At 33.7% G+C, this 25,880-nt stretch overlaps 1 protein-coding gene across 6 annotated transcripts in view; it reads right to left on the bottom strand.

Annotated features, from left to right (window-relative positions):
* Positions 1 to 25,880, bottom strand: part of ERBB4 (erb-b2 receptor tyrosine kinase 4) — a 969,394-nt gene that overhangs the window by 198,266 nt on the left and 745,248 nt on the right. For all 6 annotated transcript variants that reach the window (XM_045852658.1, XM_045852676.1, XM_045852684.1 and 3 more), the window contains 3 exons: positions 9,780 to 9,912; positions 6,110 to 6,232; positions 2,508 to 2,606 (listed from right to left, as the gene is read on the bottom strand). In XM_045852658.1, the coding sequence (XP_045708614.1) occupies positions 2,508 to 2,606; positions 6,110 to 6,232; positions 9,780 to 9,912 (355 nt within the window). The remainder of the gene's footprint in view (positions 1 to 2,507; positions 2,607 to 6,109; positions 6,233 to 9,779; positions 9,913 to 25,880) is intronic.

Genomic DNA, 25,880 nt, shown 5'->3' with positions numbered 1-25,880 from the left:
CAGACTCTCCTACTGTGAGTCCTTCACCTCCAAGATCAACTTGCACTCAAATCCTGTCTCAGTTTCAGTTTCTGCTTCTGGAGGAATCCAGACTAAGACATATGCCAGCCATATGCCTTTCAACTTAATAACCCCGGGAATATTTGCAAATCCAATTCAGTCCTTTGGTACAAATCAAGATAATTTTGCTTACACAAACCTTTTTTTATTGTGTTTTTATATGTTGTTCAAGTTTTTATAATGATCTACAAACATAAGAGATGAAATAAAAATGTAGGTATGTAATATAGGCATATGTTTGCCTTAAAATTTTACCAGGCTATTTAAAATACTAAATTCACCATTGATTTTGCTGATTCAACTGTGTTTTCATCATTACTGTGTGATCCTTCCAATGTTTTTAAACAAGCCATGAAAATAGGAGGAAGTGTTTCTGCTTGTTACTTATTCATGTTCTGCCAATAAATAGTAATGCATCAATCTGTTAACCCTTCAGCATCTGTCCACAAGGTATACAGCCATAGTCAAAATATTTTCCTTAGTTTTCTTAAACTTTTAAAAAACAGACTTACTTCTTGGAGTCTGTTAGTCACCACTGATTAACCATCTAGGAAAATCACCCCTTTCATGGTTCAGTCACAGCTCTTTGGGAGTGGGGCTAGGATGGGGCAGGAGGAGCGAAGGGGGGCAGGGTGGGGGAATGGGTACAACTGTAACTGAACAACAATAAAAAGAAAAAAAATAGAAATAGGAAAGGCAGTAAAAAAAATTCAACAGAAACCTAAGACTCAAAGCTACCATTCCTACTCATGTTTCCATGGGAATAGACCTCCGATCAAGAAAAAAGGAATGGATGAGGTTAGCAGCTCTCAAATAATCATTCAAACACATGATGAGGTTTTTAGAGCTTCTTTCTTAGGTGATTATTTTGTAGCCTCTTAACCCCTTTCTGCCAGTCTGTTTCCATGGAAATATGACACAAATGGCTGTCCAAGCTTCCAGCAGAGATCATTAGCATTCTTGTGAGTTTCAGCTTCGGCCTGTGGTCTATGCTGGGCAAGGTCTTTTTTTCTATTTGTTTTACACATTAACCTACACTGTTTACACATGTGGTCATTTTCTTTCTTGATTTTACTCTCTGTGAAAATCCTCTTCACAAATGTGTAGCAATATTGGATTGATTCTGATATCACTGAAAAAGGCTTCAGTTTTAGATTTTAGTATATGAGCCAGGACATGTAGCTGCAGAGTATCAGAACTTTTACAGACCCACAGGAGAGAGCATTATTTAGCAGATTACCAGTGTCTGCTAGACAGGTGTTGGCAGATATGCAACAGGGGTGGTATGTAACATATTGAGTAACTGGAAGGCAAGGTGCCAGCTGATCAGAGCAACAGGTTCATATTAGCTCATTATCAGCCCTATTATGACTAATAATATATTAAACTAAAAGCATCCCTATATAAGATGGTTAGTATTATACCTAGACAAAATTTCCTAGAGTCACAAAAGGAGCTCCTTTAAACTTACATAAGAGCTTATAAGAGAAACTGGGTAGAAATAGACAGCAATCCATCTTAAAAAAGAAAGAAATCACAATGCATTTGTTTGCATCATTTTTCATATGAAGGTTATTTGAAAATCAAAACCACTCTTATTACCGGAGACATTATTCTAAAAGATAAAGAAAGATGGGTCTTTGATAAGAACCCCTGGCAAGAGAGCTGGTGTTGAATGTGGGAAATACAGCAGTAGGCTGTGTGTGCAGGCTTTCGTGTCTCCTGCCTTCTGAAATTTGCTGAACATCTCAGCCCACAACTTTTTCTAGGGAAATATTAAAGCTCAGATTGATCTCATAGAGTACTTTTATTCTTCAGAGCTCTCTTATTATTTTATTTTATAGTCAGAGTATTTTTCCCTGTAAGATCTTGTCTTCTGAATTTAAATGGAAAAAGGTATATTTCAATGGATAATTATCTGACTTAGCTAGGCTCCTAATTTAATAGAGACTAACTCACTACATTACTTATTATTTATCCATATTTTCAACTAAACATATCATAGCAACAATAAAATCCAGCAGCCTGAACCATTTTTCAAACCATCATCGCTATGTCCAAAAGCAGTTCACCAAATTAGTAAACACATGGCCCTTTAAGGGCAGGGTTTGGCCGGAGGATCTGTCCTTCAGGCTGTTTGTGTGAATAAAGTTTTACAGGAACACAGTCATGTTCATTCTGGGTTTTGTTTGGTTTTAATTGTGTATGGCTGCATGCCCACTAAAAGGACAGAGTTGTGTAATTGCCACAGAGACCACATTGCACAAAAAGCATATTGGTCTTGTAAGCAAAAGTTGACTGGCCTCAGCTCAAGCCTTTATTTTTGGTAAGATTATACATTTTTCAGAAAAGAAACTTGGTAAGTAGTAAAGTCTTTTTTTGTTTCAAATTCTAAAAGCAGTCTATTAATAACAGATACAAATGTGATTGCCTGTGTCTGTACTTACATCCATGAACTCCACATTAGCTTTGGGACCAGTTGTTTCATTAAGAATCTTAATAGCCACAGGAATCTTCACTGTTTCTCCTTCAGGCACCCAAATACCCTTTGGGGAAAAATCACATTCAATCTTTATTAAGACATACAATATTCACACCATAAATAAAATTTGGTTAATCTAATTTTAATCAAGCTATTAGTTACTTAAAAATAATTTAGTTCTATATTATTTCATTTAATGAATAGATATTTACCAAGCACCTATTATACGTTACAAGTTACTCAGCAACTTTGTTGTCATCTTTCATTATGTGAAGATGAATCATACATGTATTCTGCTTCCAAGGTGTTTACACTATTATAAAATCAATTTGTGTGCATTAAAAGACTTTGAATAGTGGAAGGTTTGAGCAAAATGGAAATAGGATTCACAGACATGGACAGAAGTGTGGTGATTGTGGGGGTAGGGGGTATAAGGGGGCTATGTGGTAATGGATAAAATACAATAAAATAAAAAAGAAAATCATTGAAATAAGATATCATAAAAATATTTTATTCAAATGATGTCCTCAACTTCTCAAGACTTTGAGAAGGCTCTTCAAATTTTCGAATTTCAGTTGCCTCATTTGTACTTTAGAAGATTAGACTAAGTCAATTGGAGGTTCTTTGCAGCTTTAATATCATCTAATTAATTGTGAAAATTAAAAAGAAAAAATTATAAAAGTATTTTCTCATGTTCCTGAAGTTCAGATTGATTTAAGAATTAATTTTCTAAGGTGATTATTTGAGAATTAGTTTTCAAAGGCAAGTACTAGGGTGTATTGAGCACACTTTAATTTGTCTATATTATTAAGTAGTGTGAGTGTCAAAGACTTATATCTCTGAAGTAATATAAAATATTTATTTTAGCCATTGCCAGTTCTCTCTTCCATGGAAATATAATTATAATATCTGTACAGGATCTGTACATTGGGGAAGTGTATAGTAGACAGAGTTTAATTAAAGTACAACATTAAATAACAGCATTTCTGCAAAAACAATTAAATCATTTGAATGAGAACCATGATTCTGGTAAGGCTTAGAGGGACGCATGGATTACATAAGAGTATTTTTTTTAAGTGTTTTGTCCAACTGAACATAGTACCAAATATAAAGTTGCATAAGAATATAAAAATTTTTAATTTGTTAGATCTGAAATAAAAATAATTTTCTTGGCAGTTTTAACATTAAAATGAAAAAAAGAAAAAACAATTTATTATTCCATCTCTACTTCCTGTCTTTCTTAATGTTAACTAGTTGTAGTCATAAAGAAAAGATTAAAACTTTTCTTCACTGTGTATTTCTATTCAGTAACATATGTATTTGTGATATCCAAAGTTGTAATAATGTAAGAGGAGGCCTAAACAAGAATTACTAAAAAGTCAAAATAATAAAGAAAAATGAAATTTAACCTTTAGAAGGTGAATATAAGGGCTATACTCTTTTTATAATCAATTAAAAAATCTATATGTCAAGTATAAACTTTAAATAACAAGTTCCCTTTTGTATAATAATTTTCAAAAATTATTAATGCTTAAGTGAGGAAAAAACACTGAAGCCCAAGACCCATAAGCTACATTTTCTCACTGATGGTTCCTGGTGTGGAGAACAGGCTTACCATTATTTAATAAAGTAACTGTAGAGGGAATCAACTTATAAAAATATTGCATCAATATTAAAATATCTCTAAAGCATACTTTTTATACAAAAATATAAATTCACTATCATCTACTTATACTGCTTTTAAAATAAGTATAGCCATTAATTTCTAGGCCTGACCAGACAAAAATCAACTACACTGATACCCATAATATTGACTCATCTTTTATATTTAAACACAGGATATCTCCAACCAGGAGAAATAATTAACCAAATAATTGCCTTAGTCAGTTTGCATTTGTGTAGTCAAGAATAATTCTTTATATTTTAGACAGTATGTCCTTGTGAGAACTAACATGTTCATTAACAAATAGGGTCAACCATACGTACTGCAGTTATATAATTCAAACATACTTATGGGACATTCTATAACCTTTCAATGCAAGTAGTTTCAATAAAGGCACAGCATCATGAAAAGCAAACAAATAATTGTTCTTAATGATAACATTAATAAAGCTTTTTAAGAAATGTTTAAATAAATAATATTTTTCCCTACTAAGGTCAGAAGTCATATTTAGTCTTCAGTTCAATGGTATCTATCATTTAAAGTAATATTAAATTTCCAAACCCTATTAAGTTAAAAAAATATAAGGATGATAATATACTTGGAACAATTGAAGACTGAGTTGTCTTTAAAATGGAAGTCCATTTTTTCATCATAATAAAAATAGAGAAACAGAATAGACAAGTTGTGATTCTTTGAACATACAAATAATTAAAATCTGGAAGGCATCAAGTCAGCTTTGAGTAGTTTCTATTCAATTAGGTGCTCAGTTAATAATTTTGAATTTAATTGAACAAAACATGCACACTAAGATATTAAGAAACTTCAGCACTTTAACCTTAGAATAAAACAATTTTATATTTTAAAAATTTGATTGTTTTAAACACAAAGTGGACAAAATTAATGTTTATATTTTAATTGTTAGCATTTTCTGTTTAAAAATCTTTGTCTTAGAAAAAAATTGCACATACATTTTAAAATGCAAAGTTCCTAAGATCCAATCTATTTTAATAGATATGCTTGTAAAAAATATAGGCTTGCATGTAGCTTTAAGAGAGATATAAAACTGGCAAAGTAATTTTGGGAATTGGAAGAATGAACACTACAAGAAATAATTTAGCACTAACCAAGCAGAGTTTCTTATTCTTGTTATTTGCCATTAAGAGTAAATTTCACCACCATTAATCTTTGGCCTGGCCTCTGAATAGGTTTTGGAACTAAGCTAAATAAGTAAACATGCAAATACCATCCTTTGAGCTTTCCCTTCCCAGGAAGGCTTCTCCTATTCAAAAGCCATGAGGTCACCCTCTCCTTCTGTCTGACCCAAGTTTCACAAATAGTCATTATTTTTTTAGTCTGCGTATAATGATGAGGGCATTAAACTGAAGAATGTTTATTAAATCATACATGACACCAGGTAGATAAAAGTTTGTTTAGGAACTAGTCCTGCCCTGTTGAGGAATCTGCATACGAGTGTGGATTCTGAGGAGATTAGCTAAATGGGACGAGGTTTGAATCAAAGAGCTTGTCTGGGATTTCATAGGTCGCTGTGCAGGGGGAAAGGAAACGGGTTAGAGCTGGACATCTTGGATGAGGATGACATTTTCCAAAGGGGAGATGATACAAAAGGGGCTCAGGAGGGTGTTGAGAGAAAGAACTACACTTTGGGTTTGTACCAGTGTTTCCTGCTTTGTCATGTCCATATCCATTCCTACCTTACGTAATAAAAAATTAAGGAAAAAAAATGATGAACTAATTTGTGCTTCAACATCTCAATACTAGAAAGGTTCTTCTCTATGGATACTAAAAGGAAATTGGGTTGTTTAGAGCACTAACTCCGGTTACTATTTAAACAAGTCTGGGACGAAACTTAAAATAACCGATGGTGTATATTATTTTTTACTTACTTTATACACAGTTCCAAAAGCGCCCGAGCCAAGTACTTTTACTCGTTTGAGCTCAGTTTCCTTCAAAATACGAAGCTGAGCCTGATTGGGTGCTGTACCGCTGGGAGTTAAGGGCTCTACCAACTAAAAAAGACAAAAAAATAATACAAGTTATAACTTTCAATGCAACAATCAGCACTTCTCTCTTTTCTCTCTCTTTCTCTATCCGTGGCTGGTTCCCTTTCTCACACATACAAAAACACACAAGCACACTTCTTCTTGAAAAAATATTTTTGTATTATGGATTAGATACCATTACCTCAGACCCTATCTTTTCTCTTCTCATGCTCTTTGCCTGGTGAGCTCAAGTAACAAATGTATGGCAACCTGGAGGCATAATAGGCTAGGGGATCTTCATTCTACTTCTCAAGCTCCTTCCTTCTCAGTATCTTCAGGTAAGACTTGGAGATTTTAGTTGTGTCAGCATACTCTAGTAAAGTTATCTTTTTCCTTTAAAAAGATTTAGTTCATAAAACAATGAAATGCTGCCTTCTTGGCACTTAAAATCCAGGGTAAACACATCAGAACATTCTTACAAAAAAAATAATAAGTAGCACAATGCCAATATTCCTGGATAGTGCTTCTAAAACTTTCATGCACATATGAATTACTTGGAGTTCTGCTAGAATGCAGATTTTGGCTCAGTAGGTCTGTGGTTTGGGCTGAAATTTGCATTTTATAGAACGCCAAGTGATGCTCAAATACAGTGATGGTCCTTAAACACATTTTATGTAGCAAATTCTAGATACCTTCTAGATCAAAAATTCTAAAATTCTATGAATTGGTTCTAGATCATGAGTGAATGCTAGGAGATGTGAAAGAATACAACAGCACGAGGGAGTGAGGTTCTTTAGGTTCGGCTTCTTAAAGGAGGAACTCTTCCAAACTGTTCTTGAGATGATAAAGACAGGCTGTCATTAAAGAGGACACTGGGGCCATGGAGAGCCAGTTTGGACACAGCGTCAAAGAGAAGGAGGAACACGTACATAAAGAGAGTGACTAGTCTGAAGGTGGGGAACACCAGGTCATAAAATGGGCTAGGTGTGGCCAAAGGGGGTACATTTAGGCTAATGATGTTAGACACCACAGTTTAGATGCTGTTGGGTTAGAGAGGACAAATAAGCAAGGAACACATGTGAATACATGCCAATTTCTTGTCTACGTGAGAAAATAATATGTAGGCAATGAAGAGACTCTGGATCCCAAAAAGTCTGTATCCTATGTTCAGATTTTAGGTTTTTATCTATGCTTGAGGAAAAGGAATCTACAATAGGAGTTTCTTTTTTTTTAAGTAAAATAAAGGAGTTTAATTTTAAACACAGACAAATAGCTTGTTTTTTTTCTCAGCATAAGGGGATAATTAAGGGCTACTCCCACTCAAATTATCTTGAAAAGCACCACAATATTTCAAGACGTCTGTTTACGGGGCTAAATGCACCATGGCCCTCCAGCTTGGTTATTATTATCACGCTCCTGTGAACATCGTGGTCTGCACATTGTTTTCCAGGCATTTGAGTATTATACTGTTAAAAGAAGTATAGTTTCATTTTGTGTGCTAGTATGGTGGAAAGAGATCTGGGTTTACTGTAGCAGGCTTATATACCGGGGCTGCCATTCACGAGCTTAGAAAGCAATTTATCCCTCTCATTTCACTTCTGTGAAATAGGTAGAACATTAATTACCTTAGAAGATTGTTAAAGAATGCAATGGTATACAATATAGGGAGAACACTTTGTAATATTGCCTGCCATATGCAGGCACTGAATCCGTCACTCTTCATTACTACACAATAGCATCTATCAAAGCATTGGGCTTGTAGTGCATACACTTATAAGTGAATGTTGAAAAACATGTATTTTCTACTTTTACTAGTAACAGAAGAAAGACAATCTGAAGTAAAAGTTTTGGAGACGTGTATCGGCTTTACATGCATTCTCATATACCATGCTGTAACAAATTGTTCACCTCTGAGTCAGAAGTCCAGTTACAATATTAAGGATTTAAGTCGATCCCCTTAAAATTCCTCTTTTTTTAAGATGGTAAAAAAAATCATACTTATTTATTTTTACCAAGAAAAAGATAGGAATCAATTAGACAGTTATCTAATTCAGTCCTAAATGATAAATTACTACAAAAATAGAATTGGCTTATTTGAAACCAATCAGTATGAATTTATTTAGTAATGAAATGCCAACTTGAAGGACCTCTTAGAAAATATCATAATAACAAAAGAAAACAAAACAACTTTTTCCATAACAATGAGGTTTTTCTGCACATAGTTAAGAGACTGGAATTGCTCTTCAATTCCTCTCCAAATCTAGTTTACTCACTTTCGAGAGTTCTCTCACTGACTGCCCCAAGCTAAACACGAGGGAAAATTCTGTCTGCCTCCAGCATCCTACCGAGCTAAGCTGAAGATGTGCACAGCACATGCACTGTGCTCAAACTGTTATTCACAAGTGTGGGGGTGAAACCAAGTTGATCCATAAACACCCAATTTGAGTAGAAATCACTACTGAGTTTTCCCATGCACGTAATTGACTTTCTTTCTAAAGGTTGCACATGTCTATTGATAGGACAGCCTATTGTAATTTTAGATAACTCCAATCTTTAGAAAGTATTTTCCTCTATGTAACTGTAAAGTAGCTCCTTATTCTTCTAATTTTGACTACAGAAGAAAAGAGCTAACATTTAATTCATTATTAATGTACAAAATTTATGAATGAATGAATATTTGCATTCCATTGTCGTTAGGAGGAAAAATCAAGGCTGTCACACCGACAATGAGAAAGAAAGCAAACCCAGGGAACACGATGACTTGGAGCAGATTTGCTCGGTATTGTTCAGCTTGGCAGGAATGCGTGTATCAGGAGAAAGCAGTCGTATTCCAGTTAAGAGAAATCTGGTAAATGCATGTTCTTCTGTAATTGTTTTTCCCCTATAACCTGTGCAGTGAAAGGTATCAGCTCACATGGTAGACAACTCAGTGTAGCAATAGAAAAGAAATTATAATAATTTATTTTAATTTGCATATTCACAATAACTCACATGCACAATATTAAATGCACCACATGAACTGCATGGTAAGGTCTGTGTGATTACAACACTAAGCTTTATCCTGTAAGCTCAGCTTTTCGCAGCTGGAATAATGAGATCAGGGGCTACCTATTTAATGACCCTAGTTAAAGCATAATTGCTTGTCTATCTTACCTGGCTTTATTTTGAACCAGAAAAATTCTATCTCTAACATTTTTCTAGTTCTGCTACTGAGATATCCTCTACCCAGATTATTTCTAGTACAACAGTACAACTTTGCTATTGTGATATCCTGGGGCTTAATAACAGGACCTCCCCTTCTAAAGAAACAGACCTGTCTTTTCCTCACTAAGGTAATTTCTGTGACTTCCACTGTGTATCCTCTTTAAGCCATGGGCATGCCTTGATTATTTTCACTATATACTCTGCTTTTTGATCAATTTTGTATAATATACCATAAAATATAAACCCTCAGCAGGAAATCGAACACAGTTTTCACCTGGATTAAAAATTGTCATCTAAACTTTCCAAACGTAAATGATAATCCCTAAACACATGAAGAGAAGATAAGAAAAAACAAAACAAAACATGTCACCTCTGTCTCTAGGAATCTCCTCAAGGCTCTTTTCTTTTTGATGCTCTTCCTTCTCACATAAACTGCAAATGTTAGGCCCACGATGACCAGGATAAAGAGCCCTCCAATGACTCCGGCTGCAATTAGAGGGGTTCTGCCAAACAAAATAGAAAAGAAAAAAAAGTATGAAGAGAGAAAAGACAGAGGAAAGGAAAAAGCAGTTGTACCTATCCACGTATCACAAATCTACTCACATGTGGTGTAAATAAAAGTGCTTTAGAGCTGTGACGGAACTTTTATGGTAAAAGCAGTACTTTTTTTTTTAAATAAACCATGCACATACAACTATTCTTGGAAGATGAGCAGCCACAACATGCCATTTCACCAAAAAAATGTAAAACTTGGTAACAATGAAAAACTCATGCAAAAATGTTAATATAGGAGGATTTTAAATTGTTTTAATGTTGCTTTCATCTATCAGTGAATGGAAAATACATTTTAATAATATCATTGCATTATATAATATTATTTTCAAAATTTTCTCTAAAACAGGCTTTCTCAACAGTGGCACTATTGGCATTTTGGGCTTGATCTTTTTTGTTTTGGGGGACTGGTATCTGTGTTTTACGATTTGTTAGCAGCATCCATGACCTCCCTCCACCAGATGACAGTAGCATTTCTGTCCTCCAGTCATGACAATGTCCCGAGATAGTGCCAAATGTCTATCAAAATCACCCACAGTCAAGAACCACTGTTTTTAAGCCAAAATGAGAGTTCTAAAGACACACTGAGCCCCACTCCTCCAGAATATGAGGGTTCAATAAGAAGGATGGATTGACAGACATGCTATTTCAAACTCCGGCAAGGACAACTTTGACAGCAGGAGAAAGAGAAAAAGTGGGGTCAGACAGAATTACAATGACAGGAGGACACATTATTATCAGAAGTGTGCCTAAGCATCATGAGCCTGTGAAAGAGGTTTACAAATTAGGTATTACATTAAAAGGTGTTCATAGTATTAAAAAGAGACTGAACAGAGATTTTTGTTCTTAACATTGTTAGCTAAGACAGTCTTGGGACTGATAATTTCTATTGCTTTTTAAGATAAAAATTTTCCTTCCTCTAAAAGTCATAGTTGTGGTTGTAACTGCGTATTGTAGAGTACATCAGTATCTGTGAGCTTCCTCTGGTCAAAGCCCTGAAATACACTAATTTCATATGCTCTAGAAATAACCTGGAGTAGAACTCACAGGTGTTACCTAATATATATTTGACCATGAAGCCATGATATGCATCAAAACCAGAAAAGAATTCCCTGAACACTTACACTCTCCATAGTAAATATTTTATATCTTACATTTCTATTTGTAGAAGAATCTACTCTCTACAGCTGCATTCTTTTAGAAAAACATGTCTTGCTCTTGCAAAATAAACTTTGTTTAAAGATAGATCAGAAATAATGATAGCAGATGATCCTAAATAAAAACTTTTAAATTTTAAAGAGTTCTATAAAAATATCTGTGTAATGTCTTCTATATGTGAAGACATATGTTTTAAAGATTATGATTTTTTTATATTGTCATATAAAACTGTAGAAAATCCTTAAAAACTAGTTTATCCTGATGGTTGTTTTCTGACAGTTGAAAGTACCATAGCATACTGAAATGTTTCTATAATTCAACTAGATTTTCCTAAATAAAATTTTCTAAAGATATAAAAAGCTATGCTGAGAAAATTAAACTATGGTATGGATACAAACTCACCATTGTGATGTGTTTTGGTTTGTGTAAGGTCATGTAAGGTCTGTGTACACTGTCTATGTAAGGTCATATTTTTGAGCATGCCAGGTACATATATATTTCAGTAAATATTTTAAGTTTTCAACTCAAGGTATAATTTTTGGCTCAAGTGCCTAGCATACCCCTGAAACACACTACTATGAAAACATTGAATTTTTGTTTCTTAAGCCCAATTTTTAATTTCAAAGTATTTATGTATGATTGAGAATAATGTCCAACATTTATTAATTTTAGATTTTAACTAAACTCTGGACTTACTCTTCTTATTTTCCAAAATAAGTGGTATGTATTTATAAAGATACATGCCATTATCACTGTAGATTTTAAGAAAATGCTCTTTTTGGTTTTTGTTTCTTTTATTTTTCATTTTAAGAAAGACCACTAACAATGGAACAAAATAAGACCTGTGTGTCTCTATTCTTTTCATCTAATTCTGCTGAATATCAATTTCCATGTCATTACTACTCAGCTTTGTCATGGCAATAAAAAATAAAAAAGTTCAAAATCTCAATAGAGAGTCACTGCTATATTTTTTCTCCTTAGCATTTATTTTTTATTTTCTCACAGCAGTTCCTTGGTTGATTTACATTTCTTTACCCTTTTTATCCCTTACTACTCTACAGAAATAGAAGAAGTAGAAATAACCTGAAGAAGGAAAAAGTGATTTTCTGCATTTGAAGTTCACACATGAGTATTTTGTCAGACACTTTGAAAGGCCAAATTTTTTATGTTCAGCAGAATTAACTCTTGAAATAAAAACAAAACATTAACCACAAGGAAGCAACCTGTGAAATCAAGAGGGGGGCACTCTATAAAGCAACTTGACTGTTCTCTTTAAGGAGTGAATATTATATCATGGAAAAGGTGTCGATCTTGACTAAGAAGATTTAATGGTTTTAAAAATACAGATGTGAAATGCAGTTCTGGATTGGATTCTAGTTTGTGCAGACTAGCTGTACAGATGTTTTTGAGATAACTTAGAAATTTGAACAGGAATTAGGTAGTAGATGAGATGAAAATTTACTGTCATGGAAATACGTGGACCCAAAATTGGAAAGATTAGATTACAAACAGTAGGATCTCAATTAGGGAAAAGGTGAGTGTGTGTCTGTGCAGGTGATGTGTGCACATGCACGTGTGTGTGCATAAATGATCTAGGGTAATATACAATGAAACACTAAACAGTAGTTATCTCTGAATAGTAAGACTATGATGTTTTATTTTTATAGTTTTACTCATCAACATTTTCTAATTTTCTGCATTTATTTCTTTTTCAAAATAAGAGTTTATTACATTTACAAAAAACAAAAAAAATCAATCATTGCCTGAAAGTTTATCTTAATAATAACAGCCTTGCTTTCTTTTCCTTCTTGAATGTTTACTTGGTTCTTTTCAATTGAGTTTTTATTTTAATATTTCCTGTCCACTTTTATAATCTAAGTACTTTTGCATATATAGTCTATTCTACTAGTTTAATGTGCCTGAGACATTTAATTACCACTGTGTCATAACATTAACATCATGTTTCACAAAACCAAGCTAATCTGAAAACTTAATACTACTTACACATCTCCTAGTTCCCCCAATTTTGATGACTTCTAGATATTGGTAGACATAAAGTATGATAGATGTTCATTTTTCCCCTGGGAATCAATACTTCACTCTTTGTGAGAACCCTTTGGATAAAGAGAGTACAACTACTTAAGCTGCTTCTTTAAAATGCTATGTATCCCCACTAATCTCATGCTGGCTGCTGTGAGAAACTGTTTGTTTGTTGTCATTGTCCTGCCCATGAAAAGTGGGTGGAATCCCTAAAGTATAAAAGACAGGACACTTCCAGTATCAAGTCCAAGTTTCGACTAAAAGAATAAAGTTAATTGATTGTTGACTTTTCTCTGTGATTTGAAAATAATTTAATGAAACAGATATCCTCCTGTTACTGATTAAGGGATTAAGCAAAAAACAAAACAAAACAAAACCAAATAAACAACAACAAAAAAACCCCTCATAGACAGACAACACTATGGTGATAACCAGAGAGAACAGGGGGCGGGGGCAGCAGAGGAATAAATGGTGATGGAATGAGACTTGACTTGAGGTGGTGAATGTAAAACACAATATACAGATGATGTATTATAAAACAAAGAATTATAAAACACAAAAAAGTGTAAGTAGAAAAATGAAACTGATATCCTCCCACTACTCATAGAAACCCATATAAGAATTCTGAATCACAAGTGACCTTGGATAATTTATTTGAAAGCATAGAATTTGATTTTCATAACCTCATTTAGAAGTTCAGAGACCTCACAATGTTTTACATTCTATTGCTAAAACAGTTACACATAAGAGTTATGTCTCCCAAAACTATATTATTCATATAATAATATTCTTATCATTCACTACTGTATTTGAGCTGTGCTAATCCTGAAGAATATATAATGTGAGAGAAAATATGAAACTTGATTTTAGAAACAGCCAAATATAGTCCTTCATTGATCTGCTTCCTTCTAGATATCACATCGCAAACAAAATGTAGTAAAGTCAATATAATTTATGATTACAACTCAGATTGTTCTAAAACTATTCTATTATACCATTTTCCACTTAATGCCAAGGGTAGACTATCTTACAAAACTGTACAGTGGAATTTTCCTTAAAATTGTAAATTTGGTGAAAGTGATATTCTGAATAATATAGTCATTGCAAAGAATGCTAAGTCTGTGAGAATCTTTCATAGGTACATCACCAAATAAAATAATTTTAAATTAATAATATAGGTATATCATTTTTAATTTCTTAAATACATAATAATTTTTAATTAAAGATAAAGGAAATAATTTGAAGTCTTATAACACATTGATGGTATAATTTAAACCAGAGAGCTTCACTATTAGAAGCTTGTAAATTAAACTAAACAATATGAAGATGTTTCTTCAGGATTCATTGATCCAGACTTCCAGCTGCTTCACTGTTTATCGATGGGCACTAAAGTCTTAACTGAATTGTTATTTTAAATTTACACAGAAGATAACAAACAAAAACAACAGGCTAGTCTGATAACTTTAACAAAGTTTGTGTATCATAAACTTTTCAAGTCATAGAAGGTGGTAAAATAGTACTTCTAACATTAAAATTTTGTGTTTAACTTTGATATCTATTTTTTCCCCGTTACAGTGGCATATGGTACTACAAGATTCTTTGGAGCCAGACCAATCTGAATTTTAACTATTGGTCTGCTTCTAAGTAGTTATTGGCCCCTCTGTTAAATAACTCAGCCTAAATACCCATGAATATATATTCTTTACCTAAGGTAATAAAAAATCAACACAGCTGGGAACTACCTAGTCTTTCTTATATTCCTAGAATTTTATGAATTTGCCTCTAGATCCTTCCTAGTACTGTCATTAAAGAAAAGCCTTTACATCTCCGAGAATCATACACCTCACTTTGACCAGGACAGTCTCAGTTTGTGCCAGCGTGAGTATCAATAGTACTTATTCACTCCCAGAAGCACTCATATATCAGCCTTTGTTCATACATGTTCATCCTACTGTTGGCCCAATTTAGAGAATCTAAGATACCCAAGTCTTTATAGAGTGCATGTGTCTGTGTGTAAATCACAGAGTGTCTTAGTATTAGGAAGTTTCACATGCTGGGACAGTTAATTAATTACTAACTGTAATAAATATATACATATATATATATATATATCTGTCTATCATTTATCTATCTATATATACAAACATAAATAAATAGTTCATAAATTAGGGCCAGATGTCATGTTTCTCTGTAATCTTATATATCTTATATATACTTTTGGTGTAATTAACATTGGATATCAATCTGTACCTTATTTTACTGCTAAAAATTGTATAGTGGCCATCAGACAAAAGCATGAGTCTAGCATAAACCAGAGGTTAAATGTATTTTCAGCAATGTACTCCATGTTTCTTAATTTGCTCTTGTTATAAGAAAAGTGTAGTTGATCAAAAACATGTTGGTTCTTTATTTTAAAAACGTCTTGCTCCCTGACTGTTGTGGCTCAGTGGATTGAGTGACAACATGTGAACCAGAGGGTCACTGGTTCCATTTCCGTTTGGGACACATGTCTAGCTTGCAGGCCAAGTGCCCAGTAGGGGATGCTGGAGAGGCAACCACACATTGATGCTTCTCTCCCTCTCTTTCTCCCTCCCTTCTGCTCTTTCTAAAAATAAAGAAATAAAATACCAAAAAAACACTTGTCAACTGAGATAGAAAATATAACTTTGGAAATGACATTTTCAATAGTGTATTAATTATGTAAGCAGTTTAAACATAGTAAGTTCATATAACAAGAACATAGGATTTGACTGACATCAAGGTCAAGGTACTTTCGGATTTTATAGAACATATAGTGTCACTAACAATTCACTTCATTTTCAATGGGAAATAATCCAACAGAAATGACAATGTCAAAAATTTTCTACATGATATAAAAAACATTCCCTTCCATAGAGGTAATCAAAGATTTATTTGGTCCTATACTCTATGTTTAAATTCAAATAATTTAAATAGATTGAGTATAGACTTTCCATTCTAATAATACTTGTATATTTTAAACTAATTTTTACATGCATTGTATATTTTTCACAAAAACTAGGTAATATACATTTTATAACCTCCATACTTAATGTAAAGAAATAGAATCTGAGATAGTTAACATACCAGAATAAGATCAAACATAAATGGTAATGCTAATGGTTTACATATTAGAATCTCATGTCCATTAATATTTTAGCTATATTATATCTTCTGTCTTTCTAAAGATGATTCATTACAATTATTTTTAAGTAGATAAGTATAAATTCATCAGATTTGTCTTTGATACCTATATTTGATAGTATAGAATAGAAATGCATACCAATTTGAGTTTTAAGACTCTTTGATTTTATATTTACTTATATCTTACTGTTGTGATTCTCATCAGACTATAGTTTTATCTGCATTGCTATGTTCAATGTGGTTTAAGTTTATTACATTCTTTATGCCCTTATTAGAGTTTGTAAGTGGCATTGTCCTTCATTTAGCTTCATTTTATTTGTTTTCCCAGTGACACTACAAGTTAGAGCATTTTGGGGGGCTTTAAAAAATAGAATTTCCTTAACAAAAGCAAGCAGCATTCATGCTGGTGACAGTGCCTGTGCTGCCTCTCCATTCAGTCTTTCCCAGAACAGCGCAGATTTGAAACAAGGGACCTTGAAACACTAGGAAACACAAATCCCAAGAAGACATGTTAAGGGTTACTGCCTAGGGCAAGGAGAGCCACATTAACAGAATTTTTTCTCCTGTAAATTGTGCTTATTCTGACCCAGAATTCCACTTGCTCTATAAATATGACACATATTTTCTTGTTGAGCAAGTGAATGTGATCCAGGTCAGAATCTGATGTAGACCTCAGCTGACAGTTACAGTTTTTACTGGATAAGACCGAGGGTGTTACTGCGTCTCTATCCTTTGATTAGAATTTGAGATTCCTCTGTTACTCTCTTAAATATGACTAGAGAAGCACAAGGGCTGAAGCACGTGACTTTCAGCATTTGTTCTCTCTTCCTAAGCAGACTTGAATGTTTCTTGATTTTTTTCTTGTGCTAAATAAACTTCTTCCAATATTTTTCAATATGTGAGTGTTACATATTATTTAACACAGTGTCACAAAGTATTTCAGTGAAGATATTACCATCAAAGCAATATATGCAATGTTATCTAGATTCTTTATCTCAAGGATTAGTGACTGAGAAAAATTTCTAACAGTTTCATGGAGATTCCTTTCTTCTCTTTATAAGGCAATATGCTTACACATGTTCATGGGGCTTTGTTTGCTATAAGCTATGGGAAAGTATACAGACATGTACATTTAATTTTTGAGGCAAATATTCTAGGGTTAAAGACATCATCCTGAGAATATCTATAATTCACCTATAAATTTTACACTTCTGAACTTTTTCCAGATTTACTGAGGTATAATTTACAAATAATATGAACTTCTATAAATAAAGCATTGAATGGGAATTAGACCAGAAGGACTTTTTCTTTTGAAAGGTTTTTCTATGAGCTCAAATATATTTTTGGTACACAGATTTTCTTCATGGTTTCCACCTATTAAACAGGATCACAGATACCCATTTTTCTAATTTCTGGGTCCATAGCAGGTTGGTAGCAACTCAAGGAAAGAAATAAGAAGGTGAGGCTGTTTCCATCTCTTTTAAAATATTCTACAGAGGACTTGGAGAAAAGATAAGTAAACCTTCTTTGCAAAGACTTTTGGTCACTGCACCCTACTTTAAATAATGTTTTTAATATAGAATGGAATGCTCTATATACTAAAGAGACGTGTATTGTGACCACATTTGCAAAAGCACATTTTAAAGCATTTAATAACAATTTTTAGCAATATAAGTCCTTTTTAAACCTATATAAGTGCCCAATCCTGAATTAGAACACATTTCTAATTATGAGGAAATTCATTTTTTTACAAAGTGATTACTTAGAAGATATTATGATTCTTCAGAAGTTCTGAATACAGACTCAGAGCCATCAGATCTTGTAAACCAGCGGTGTCAAACTCATTTTCACGGTGGGGGCCACATCAGCCTCATAGCTGCCTTCCAAGGGCCAAATGTAATTTCAATTCCTTAACAGTTAAGGAGTAGTTACATTTATATAGTCCTAAAATTATTTCAGCCCTTTGAAGGCAACCTCGAGGCTGATATGACCCCCAGTGAAAATGAGTTTGATACCCCAGATGTAAACAAAGAAATAGAAACCTATGTCAATTAAAATGACACTGAAATAATATCATAGCAAGACAACTTCATACTGTGGCTGAAACCATTTCATTTGCAGGCAGAAAAATTCATTACTATTAAAGGGAGAAGGAAAACCACATATACATAAACAAGGTTCTCTTTTTAGCTAGAATATACATTTTTCAGTCTGTTCTTTATCTATTATTTTTCTATTATTGAAATTACATATAGTATTTACAGGCCATATTTGATGGTATGAATTGATTCAGACATCCAGAAAATAATATGTTTAAATTTCTTTGTTTCGTAAAGGGTCATTAAGGACATAATTTTAAAGTAGTGTAAAATGGACATATTAATTCCTTTAAATGACCAGACTGGGAATATCTACAAACCTTTTCTGCAGTCTTAATTTTTCAAATTTCTATTTTTATTTTTCTCTCTGGGATGTTACCTAGGCAAACAGTTTATTTTCACTCACAACAGTGCCAGCTGAGCTCATGCACTATTTCAAGTTTTATTAGAGCAAGTAGAACGAAAGAGAACAATTAATAGGCCCTAACTTTTTCACTCTCTAGCACTGAGTTAGTTGTTGGAGAACATTATTATCTCTTCTTGAGTACATGTTGGGGACACTAAGTATGTTAGTACTTTAGTTATTGTCAAAATAGCCAAAAACAATGAAAAATAAAACAATCTGAATAACACAATTATAAATTTAAGATGGTATGCAATGGGCACCAACTTGTAAAATCCAGTCCAGTTATTCTCTCTCATCAGATAATGCCGTTTTAGTAATTGAGAGAGGAGAAGAGGAGAAGAAGGAGAAGGAGAAAAAGGGAAGAAGGAGGAGGAGAAAGGGAGGTGGAGGGGTAGAGGGGAGGGGTAGAGGGGAGGAGGAGAGGGGAAGGAAGCAGAGGGAGGGGGGAGGAGAGGAGAGAGGAGGAAAGGAGTCCTAAGCAATGTAGTTAGCATTGTATAAAAAGTTTAGGCATCGCTATAACTCACTAAGTTATCTTTTAAGGTCTACTTATTATTTCAGAACTATATAGTATTCCTATGAGTTGTCAAAAGATTAGAAATACATAGATGCATATATGTCAACCTAGGCTTACTTACAACTAATTAAAAATTAACACACTTTCAAAGAAGGTTAATTAAACTTCTTTTTTTTTTAATCCATGAAGTCTTCTCTGTAATATGACTGATGGTACCATAAAAAAAATGACAAACTCATTAGAAGAAATTTCTGAGTCCCACACCCCTTGCTGACTTGTGGTGAAAAGTCTTCAGCCATATTTTGATGGGATTCATCTAATTTTAGACAGGTATAAAAAGTAATTTGTTATAAAGTCATATATATGTTAAATTATAAATATGTATATGAATAAGACTATAACTCAAGTGTTTTTAACTCAAATGTTTAAGTTTTATAATTTTTAATGTATTTCCTATTTGAATTTTTGAATAATAATTAACAAATTTGAATACTGTAAGAGAATATTTTCCATGTGTTATAATTGATACCTAGCTAAACATATATTTTTAAGGATTTTATTTATTTATTTTTAGAGAGAGAGTAAGGGAAGGAGAAAGAGAGGGAAAGAAACATCAATGTGTGGTTGCCTCTTGAGTGCTCCCCTACTGGAGACCTGGCCCACAACCTAGGCATGTGCCTTGACTGGGAATCGAACCAGTGACCCTTTGGTTCACAGGCTGGTGCTCAATCCACTGAGACACACAAGCCTGGGCTAAACATATTTTTATAATGACAGGCACACACATAAAAATACATAAAATTAAGAATAGCCTGTGCATTTCTCTTTTTCAAAAAAAGATTTCATTTATGTATTTTCAGAGAGAAGGGAAGTGAGGGGAAAAAAGAGGGAGACAAACATCTATTGGTTGCCTCTCTCACACCCCCAACTGAGGACCTGGACTGCAATCCAGGCAAGTGCCCCAACCAGGAACCAAACCAGTGGAGGGCAGCAGGCTGGTACTCGGTCTACTGAACCACACCAGCCAGGGCTCATCTGTACATTTTTCAAAAGAGGACTGGGGGTACATCAATAGTAAAACCATGCAACTGTAAAAAGGAGTTATAATAATCCAGATGGCTGTTCATAATACACTATTCAGTGAGTAAAGAAAATTGCTGAATAATGTGTGGAATATATTTCCATATCTTTTCCATAAACAAAAACCTTTATTATTGTATATAGTTTAGTATACGGATAAATGTGGGGAAGGAAAAACAAACATATATAAACACATCCATTTACCGTTCATGCACTATGCATTACTTTTCTAATTTAAATTTCATTTAAAAATATATTAAAGAAAATAATCTTAAAATAAAGGAGGAAGAAAAATAGCTAAATTACAGCTGGTGAGCTTTACTCATCAGGGTGAGAAATTCTACCTTTACTTGTGTTAGATTTAAAAGGGAGGCATATGGCACAAATTTCCAAGACAATAATCCTTGCTTGAGGATAAAATTAGTTACATCAGGAAAATCAAAAGCCAGAGATATTCCATTTGTAAGATGCTCTTCATTATAATTCCTTACTTAAGAGCACTTTTAGATAGAAAAAAATATTTCAGTATGATTTTTTGATATACTAATGCTTTATTCCTCAACAATTGCACAGTTGCTGATGCTTTTAGCAATAAATGTAATTTGGAATCATTGTTATATATCAGGATTTGCAATTAACACTACAGGTATTAAAGTCTGTTAATTTCTCATAACGCATACAGGATGCTGTTAGATTCTGATTAAATATTTAACAATCTTCTATTTAATGAGTCCAGAGTCACTGATACCAAATCACAACCTGTTATTATCCATGCAAAAATAAAATACGGTGACCTTCAGTTTGATACATGCAGAGTAAAACATTGCAAATTATTGATGATTTGTGAATTAGTGACAGAACATTTTAAATGCAAAAATTAGCACAGTTTATATTTGAACTTAATATTCTAGACTGTCACATCTGTCACACATGTATAGACACCAAAATGTACCCTCCTCCCTGTGGGCAAGATGACTTTGGCTACAACTTCAGAGAGACCATAAGCATTAAACGGAAACCCCCTCAGCCCTTGTCTAGACATCCATCTGCATCCTTCTGTTCCCTCTACTCACTCTCTTCTGATGAAACGATGATGCGGCGATTTCTTTTCATCTCCAAGTCTAATCCTTGCACACTTCCACTGCCTCCTAATTCTTCTGACTTTTGATTATCTCATTTATTATCTCATTTTGATTATCTCATTAATTGATTATCTCATTTCTTCCCTTTATCTCCCACCCTTCACTTTCAACAAGATCTTCCAAGCAAGACTCACGTTTCATCTGTTTTCAAAATCTCTTCCTCTTGATATTATTCACTCTCCAACCAGTTCCCTGGCTCCCTGCTTTCCTTCACATGCAAATTTCCCAAAGAACATCAACAGTTGGCTCTCTGTATTTCCATATTTTCTATTCATTTTTATACCACATCTGCACATGGAGAGGCTTTCATATCTGTACATTAAATTTCCCTTTTAACATCACTGGATTGGGAAAATCGCCCCAAATTCAACACATCCAAAAATAAATTAACAGTGAGTTTAATACTTTTCTATTGTGTCAATCCCAGTTAATGTTAGAAAATCCATTTAATTTTGAAAGTCAGCACCAGGAATAATTATTAACAGTTTCTTCTCTTAGTTACTTCATATCCAGTTAATCACCAAGCTCAGGAATCAATATTAAATTCTAAGTTTTGTTTGCATCTTCCCACTTCTCTCCATCTCCATTCAACTTCCTGGCTTCCCAGATCCCTGCTTTTTCACTTCCAACAGTTTCAGCTACCCACTTCCATTCACTATCCTAAATATTCATATTACCAGTAACTGTACCTCCTTCAGAATCTCTAGTTCAAGTACCCTACTTTCAGACCAGCAGCTCTGTTCCTTTCAGTTCACCTGCTCTAGGAGCCCTCCTTCAACAACATTTGTTGTTTTTTGGAAATTTAGGCCTTTGTCCCTCCTACTTTTTCATTGTATTTCAGTCTCCTTTTTGTGCCAATTTCCCTCATTACTCAACTTAGCTTTTATAGCCCTTTGTTCTTATCATTTTTTAAATATATCTTTAATTCATTGCTGTCTACCTCCTTGTTTAAGTACTTGCCTAGCAAAACTTAAATCTTGGGTAACACCAGTTCTCCAATTTCCCATGCCTACCACGAAGCAATCAGTCATATTTTATAACTGAATAGAATATAACAATGCTAACTGGGATCATTCTAATTCATAACTATCAATCTCAAATGGACCCCCAGCACCTGCATAGAAATACTACTATATTTCTAAGTGAAGTCTTTCTCTCTTTGATGAACTATCAAATATCTTTCTTTAAATTCCCAATATTGCTTCCCCTCCTCTAGCCTAAGATGATGCCCTCTTTTTACACGTCATTTAAAAAGAGCCCTGGCTGGTGTGGCTCAGTGGATTGAGTGCCGGCCTGTAGTTCTCATAGAAAACCACAATAATTTTACCATATCATTTCAGAATTTATAAAATGTGCTACTTTAAGAAAGATAAAAAAGCTGAGCCTGTTTACTCATAAATGTCTTAGATAACTCACTGATGTATTAAGAATATAAAGATGTAAATATTTATTTACACTGTTCTAATACACTGGAACCTATGCTTAGACCACAGGAAGAACCACCCTATCCCATCTCAGTAATGCAGAGGTCTCATTTGGATGAAATGTGTGGAGACAAGCATTGCACAATTTTATGCATTGGAGGAAGGCTCAATAGATAAAAGAACTTTAGGGCTAAGGGAAAGTCAATGGGTGAAATTTTTTTAAGTAGGCTATAATATTCAATCATTGTCATCATAGAAATAGCTTTTAACTGTTCAGCTTGGTAACCAGCCTGTCTGGAAGGAAGAAATGTGGTCTTTAGAATCAGACACACTTGAGCTTAGATCTTTGCTCTGCCACCTACTAGCTAAGTGATTTAAATTGCTTGATTACTCTGAACCTGTTTTCCCATTAGTAAAGTGGTAATGGTAATAACTATTTCCTCTGCTATTCATAAATTAAAAATGGACCTGTTTCTTGACCCAGTGATCCCACTTCTGGGGACATATCCTAAAAATCCTGAAACACCAATTTGAAAGAATATATGCTCCCCTATGTTCATAGCAACATTATTTATAGTAGCCAAGTACTAGAAACAGTCCAAGTGCCCATCAGTAGATAAGTAGATTAAAAAGCTGTGGTTCACTTACAGGATGGAATACTATGCAGCCACAAAAAGAAGGGAGTCATACCTATTGTGACAGCATGGATAGAACTGGAGATTATACTAAGTGAAGTAAGCTAGTCAGAAAAAGACAAATGCCATATGGTCTCACTTATATGTGGAATCTTATGAACAAAATAAACTGACAAATAAAATAATAAAATAGAAACAGGGACATGAATGCATGGAACAGACTGACAGCTGTCAGAGGGGAGAGGGAGGGGAAGTGAATAAAAGAAGGTGAAGGGATCAGCCAAAGAACACATGTGTGTAACCCATGGAAACAGACAACAGAGTGGTGATGGCCTGAGGGAAATGGGGGCTGGGAGAAGGAGGGCAACTGGAGGGGAATGGCGACATCTGCAGTACTGTCAACAATAACAGTACATAAGAAAACCCTGAAGTAATTACAAAGATAAAATAATAAAAATAAATGTGATAATTTGGTGCGACTCATAGGTATATATTACAATTTTTTTAAAGAATGGGGAAAACAAGCTTCTAACTAAATCTGAGAAGATTTTGGGAAAAGCAACACTATTCTGAGAAAGAAACAAGAACTGGTGTTGTGATTTTCTTGCTGGGCCTTTATTTCCTGGTGTGTAGAATAATTCAGCTATCCACTGTAGGATTTGAGCTTGGGTTTTGAACTTTAGATTTTAGATCTAGAGGTTCAAAGGGAAAAACATAGCTTTGGAAGTAGATTTTACTTTGTTATTTAAACAAAAAAGGATCTTTCCCTCTCAACACGTAAACTTTTTATTGAAAGATGTTTTTGCTATTGTTTATTTTTACTCCTCTAAAAGTGACTATAATTATTCTACAAATGACTTAAGCATATGGAATGCTTTGTGCTGGGCAGAGGAACAGAATGTCATAAAAACTGCAATGGCTACAACACATTCATAGCTTATTGGCAGTGCATTTCCCTTTCCTTATTATCCATTCTTTGGTACTGAGTTGCTATCAAATTATGAGCAAATTACATCACTTTGGGTTTGAAGGTGGATGGTAGCAGAGAATAAAATCACTGCGAGGAATTTCATTGGTAAGTAAAAGTGCTCTCCATGAATTAGCTCCTGCCTACATACAGAGAATGGAAAAGTAACTGTATGTTTATGAAAGAATGATTAGTTAGGAAATGTGCTGTGGTAATAAAAAAGCATGAGGGGTGCGATTTGAGTTAATATCAACACATCATTTCATATAACCTCATCTCAGAAGGGGGCCCAGTTAATTAGATTCCTTCAGTTAGATGGGAAATATAAAGAAAAAGACACTTAGGGTTTAATAAAATGTATATTTAAGCTGTATGACAAAATAATTTTCATTCTCCTATGACTATATGTCTGTGTATATATATATATATATATATGCAGAAAACTAACAAAAGAGACTTTGACCTATACGTAAATCTTTCTGTATAATGTTGTTCATTTGTGACATATAAAAACTGAAACACTATTTTGATAGAAATATCAGCTACAAATCACAATTTTAAGAGAGTCCACACAATATAATTTCAAATCTTTGAATAATTTTGAGTTTGAAGTCAACAATACCAGAGATTTGAAATGTGGACTCAAATTATTATATTTGAATTTTCTTTTGTGGAAATTTCTAAAATCTGTGTGGACATATTAATGTACAGGTACAGGCAATGGGTTTAGGTAATCAGCTGTTTTTCTTTGGCTCTGGCTGATTCATCCCCTCTGTCACCTATTGAAGGTGACAAAATATTCACCTTCTGTGAATATGCAAAATCATTCTCTCTATCATTCTCGTGTGTAAACCTGTTACTAAAATATCATTCATAGGAAACAGACTTACAACATCTCCTTCCAGACATGATATTCTAGAATCAAAATCAGACCTCCAAGGTGGGGAAGCCAAAAAAAGTTTATTATGACTTATAATTTAACTTAAATTTTATTTCAGCCTTTTGGATATCTATTACAAGTTCTCTTTATATAATTGCATAGCTGTGTGTGAGGAAAAGGTTTTCATTGGTAAGAGTATTCAGGGTTTCATGATGACCACTTTAGACCATTATGTCTCTGTCTCTTCAACAGAGACATAATGCAAGCCAAATGTTATTTAAGATTCTAGTAAAGATATTTTAGAAAGATACATTTCATTGGAATACAATTTTATTTAACCCAATATAACCACAAGTATTAGCATTTCAACATGTAATCAATGCAACAAAAATTTAATGAGATATTTGCA

Source organism: Phyllostomus hastatus, unplaced genomic scaffold (assembly GCF_019186645.2).
Source record: "Phyllostomus hastatus isolate PE091 unplaced genomic scaffold, TTU_PhHast_1.1 phas_contig_137, whole genome shotgun sequence".
NCBI classification, from domain to species: Eukaryota; Metazoa; Chordata; class Mammalia; order Chiroptera; family Phyllostomidae; genus Phyllostomus; species Phyllostomus hastatus.
The sequence above is the reverse complement of the archived record's forward strand: the minus strand, read 5'-3'. Positions and strand labels throughout refer to the sequence as shown.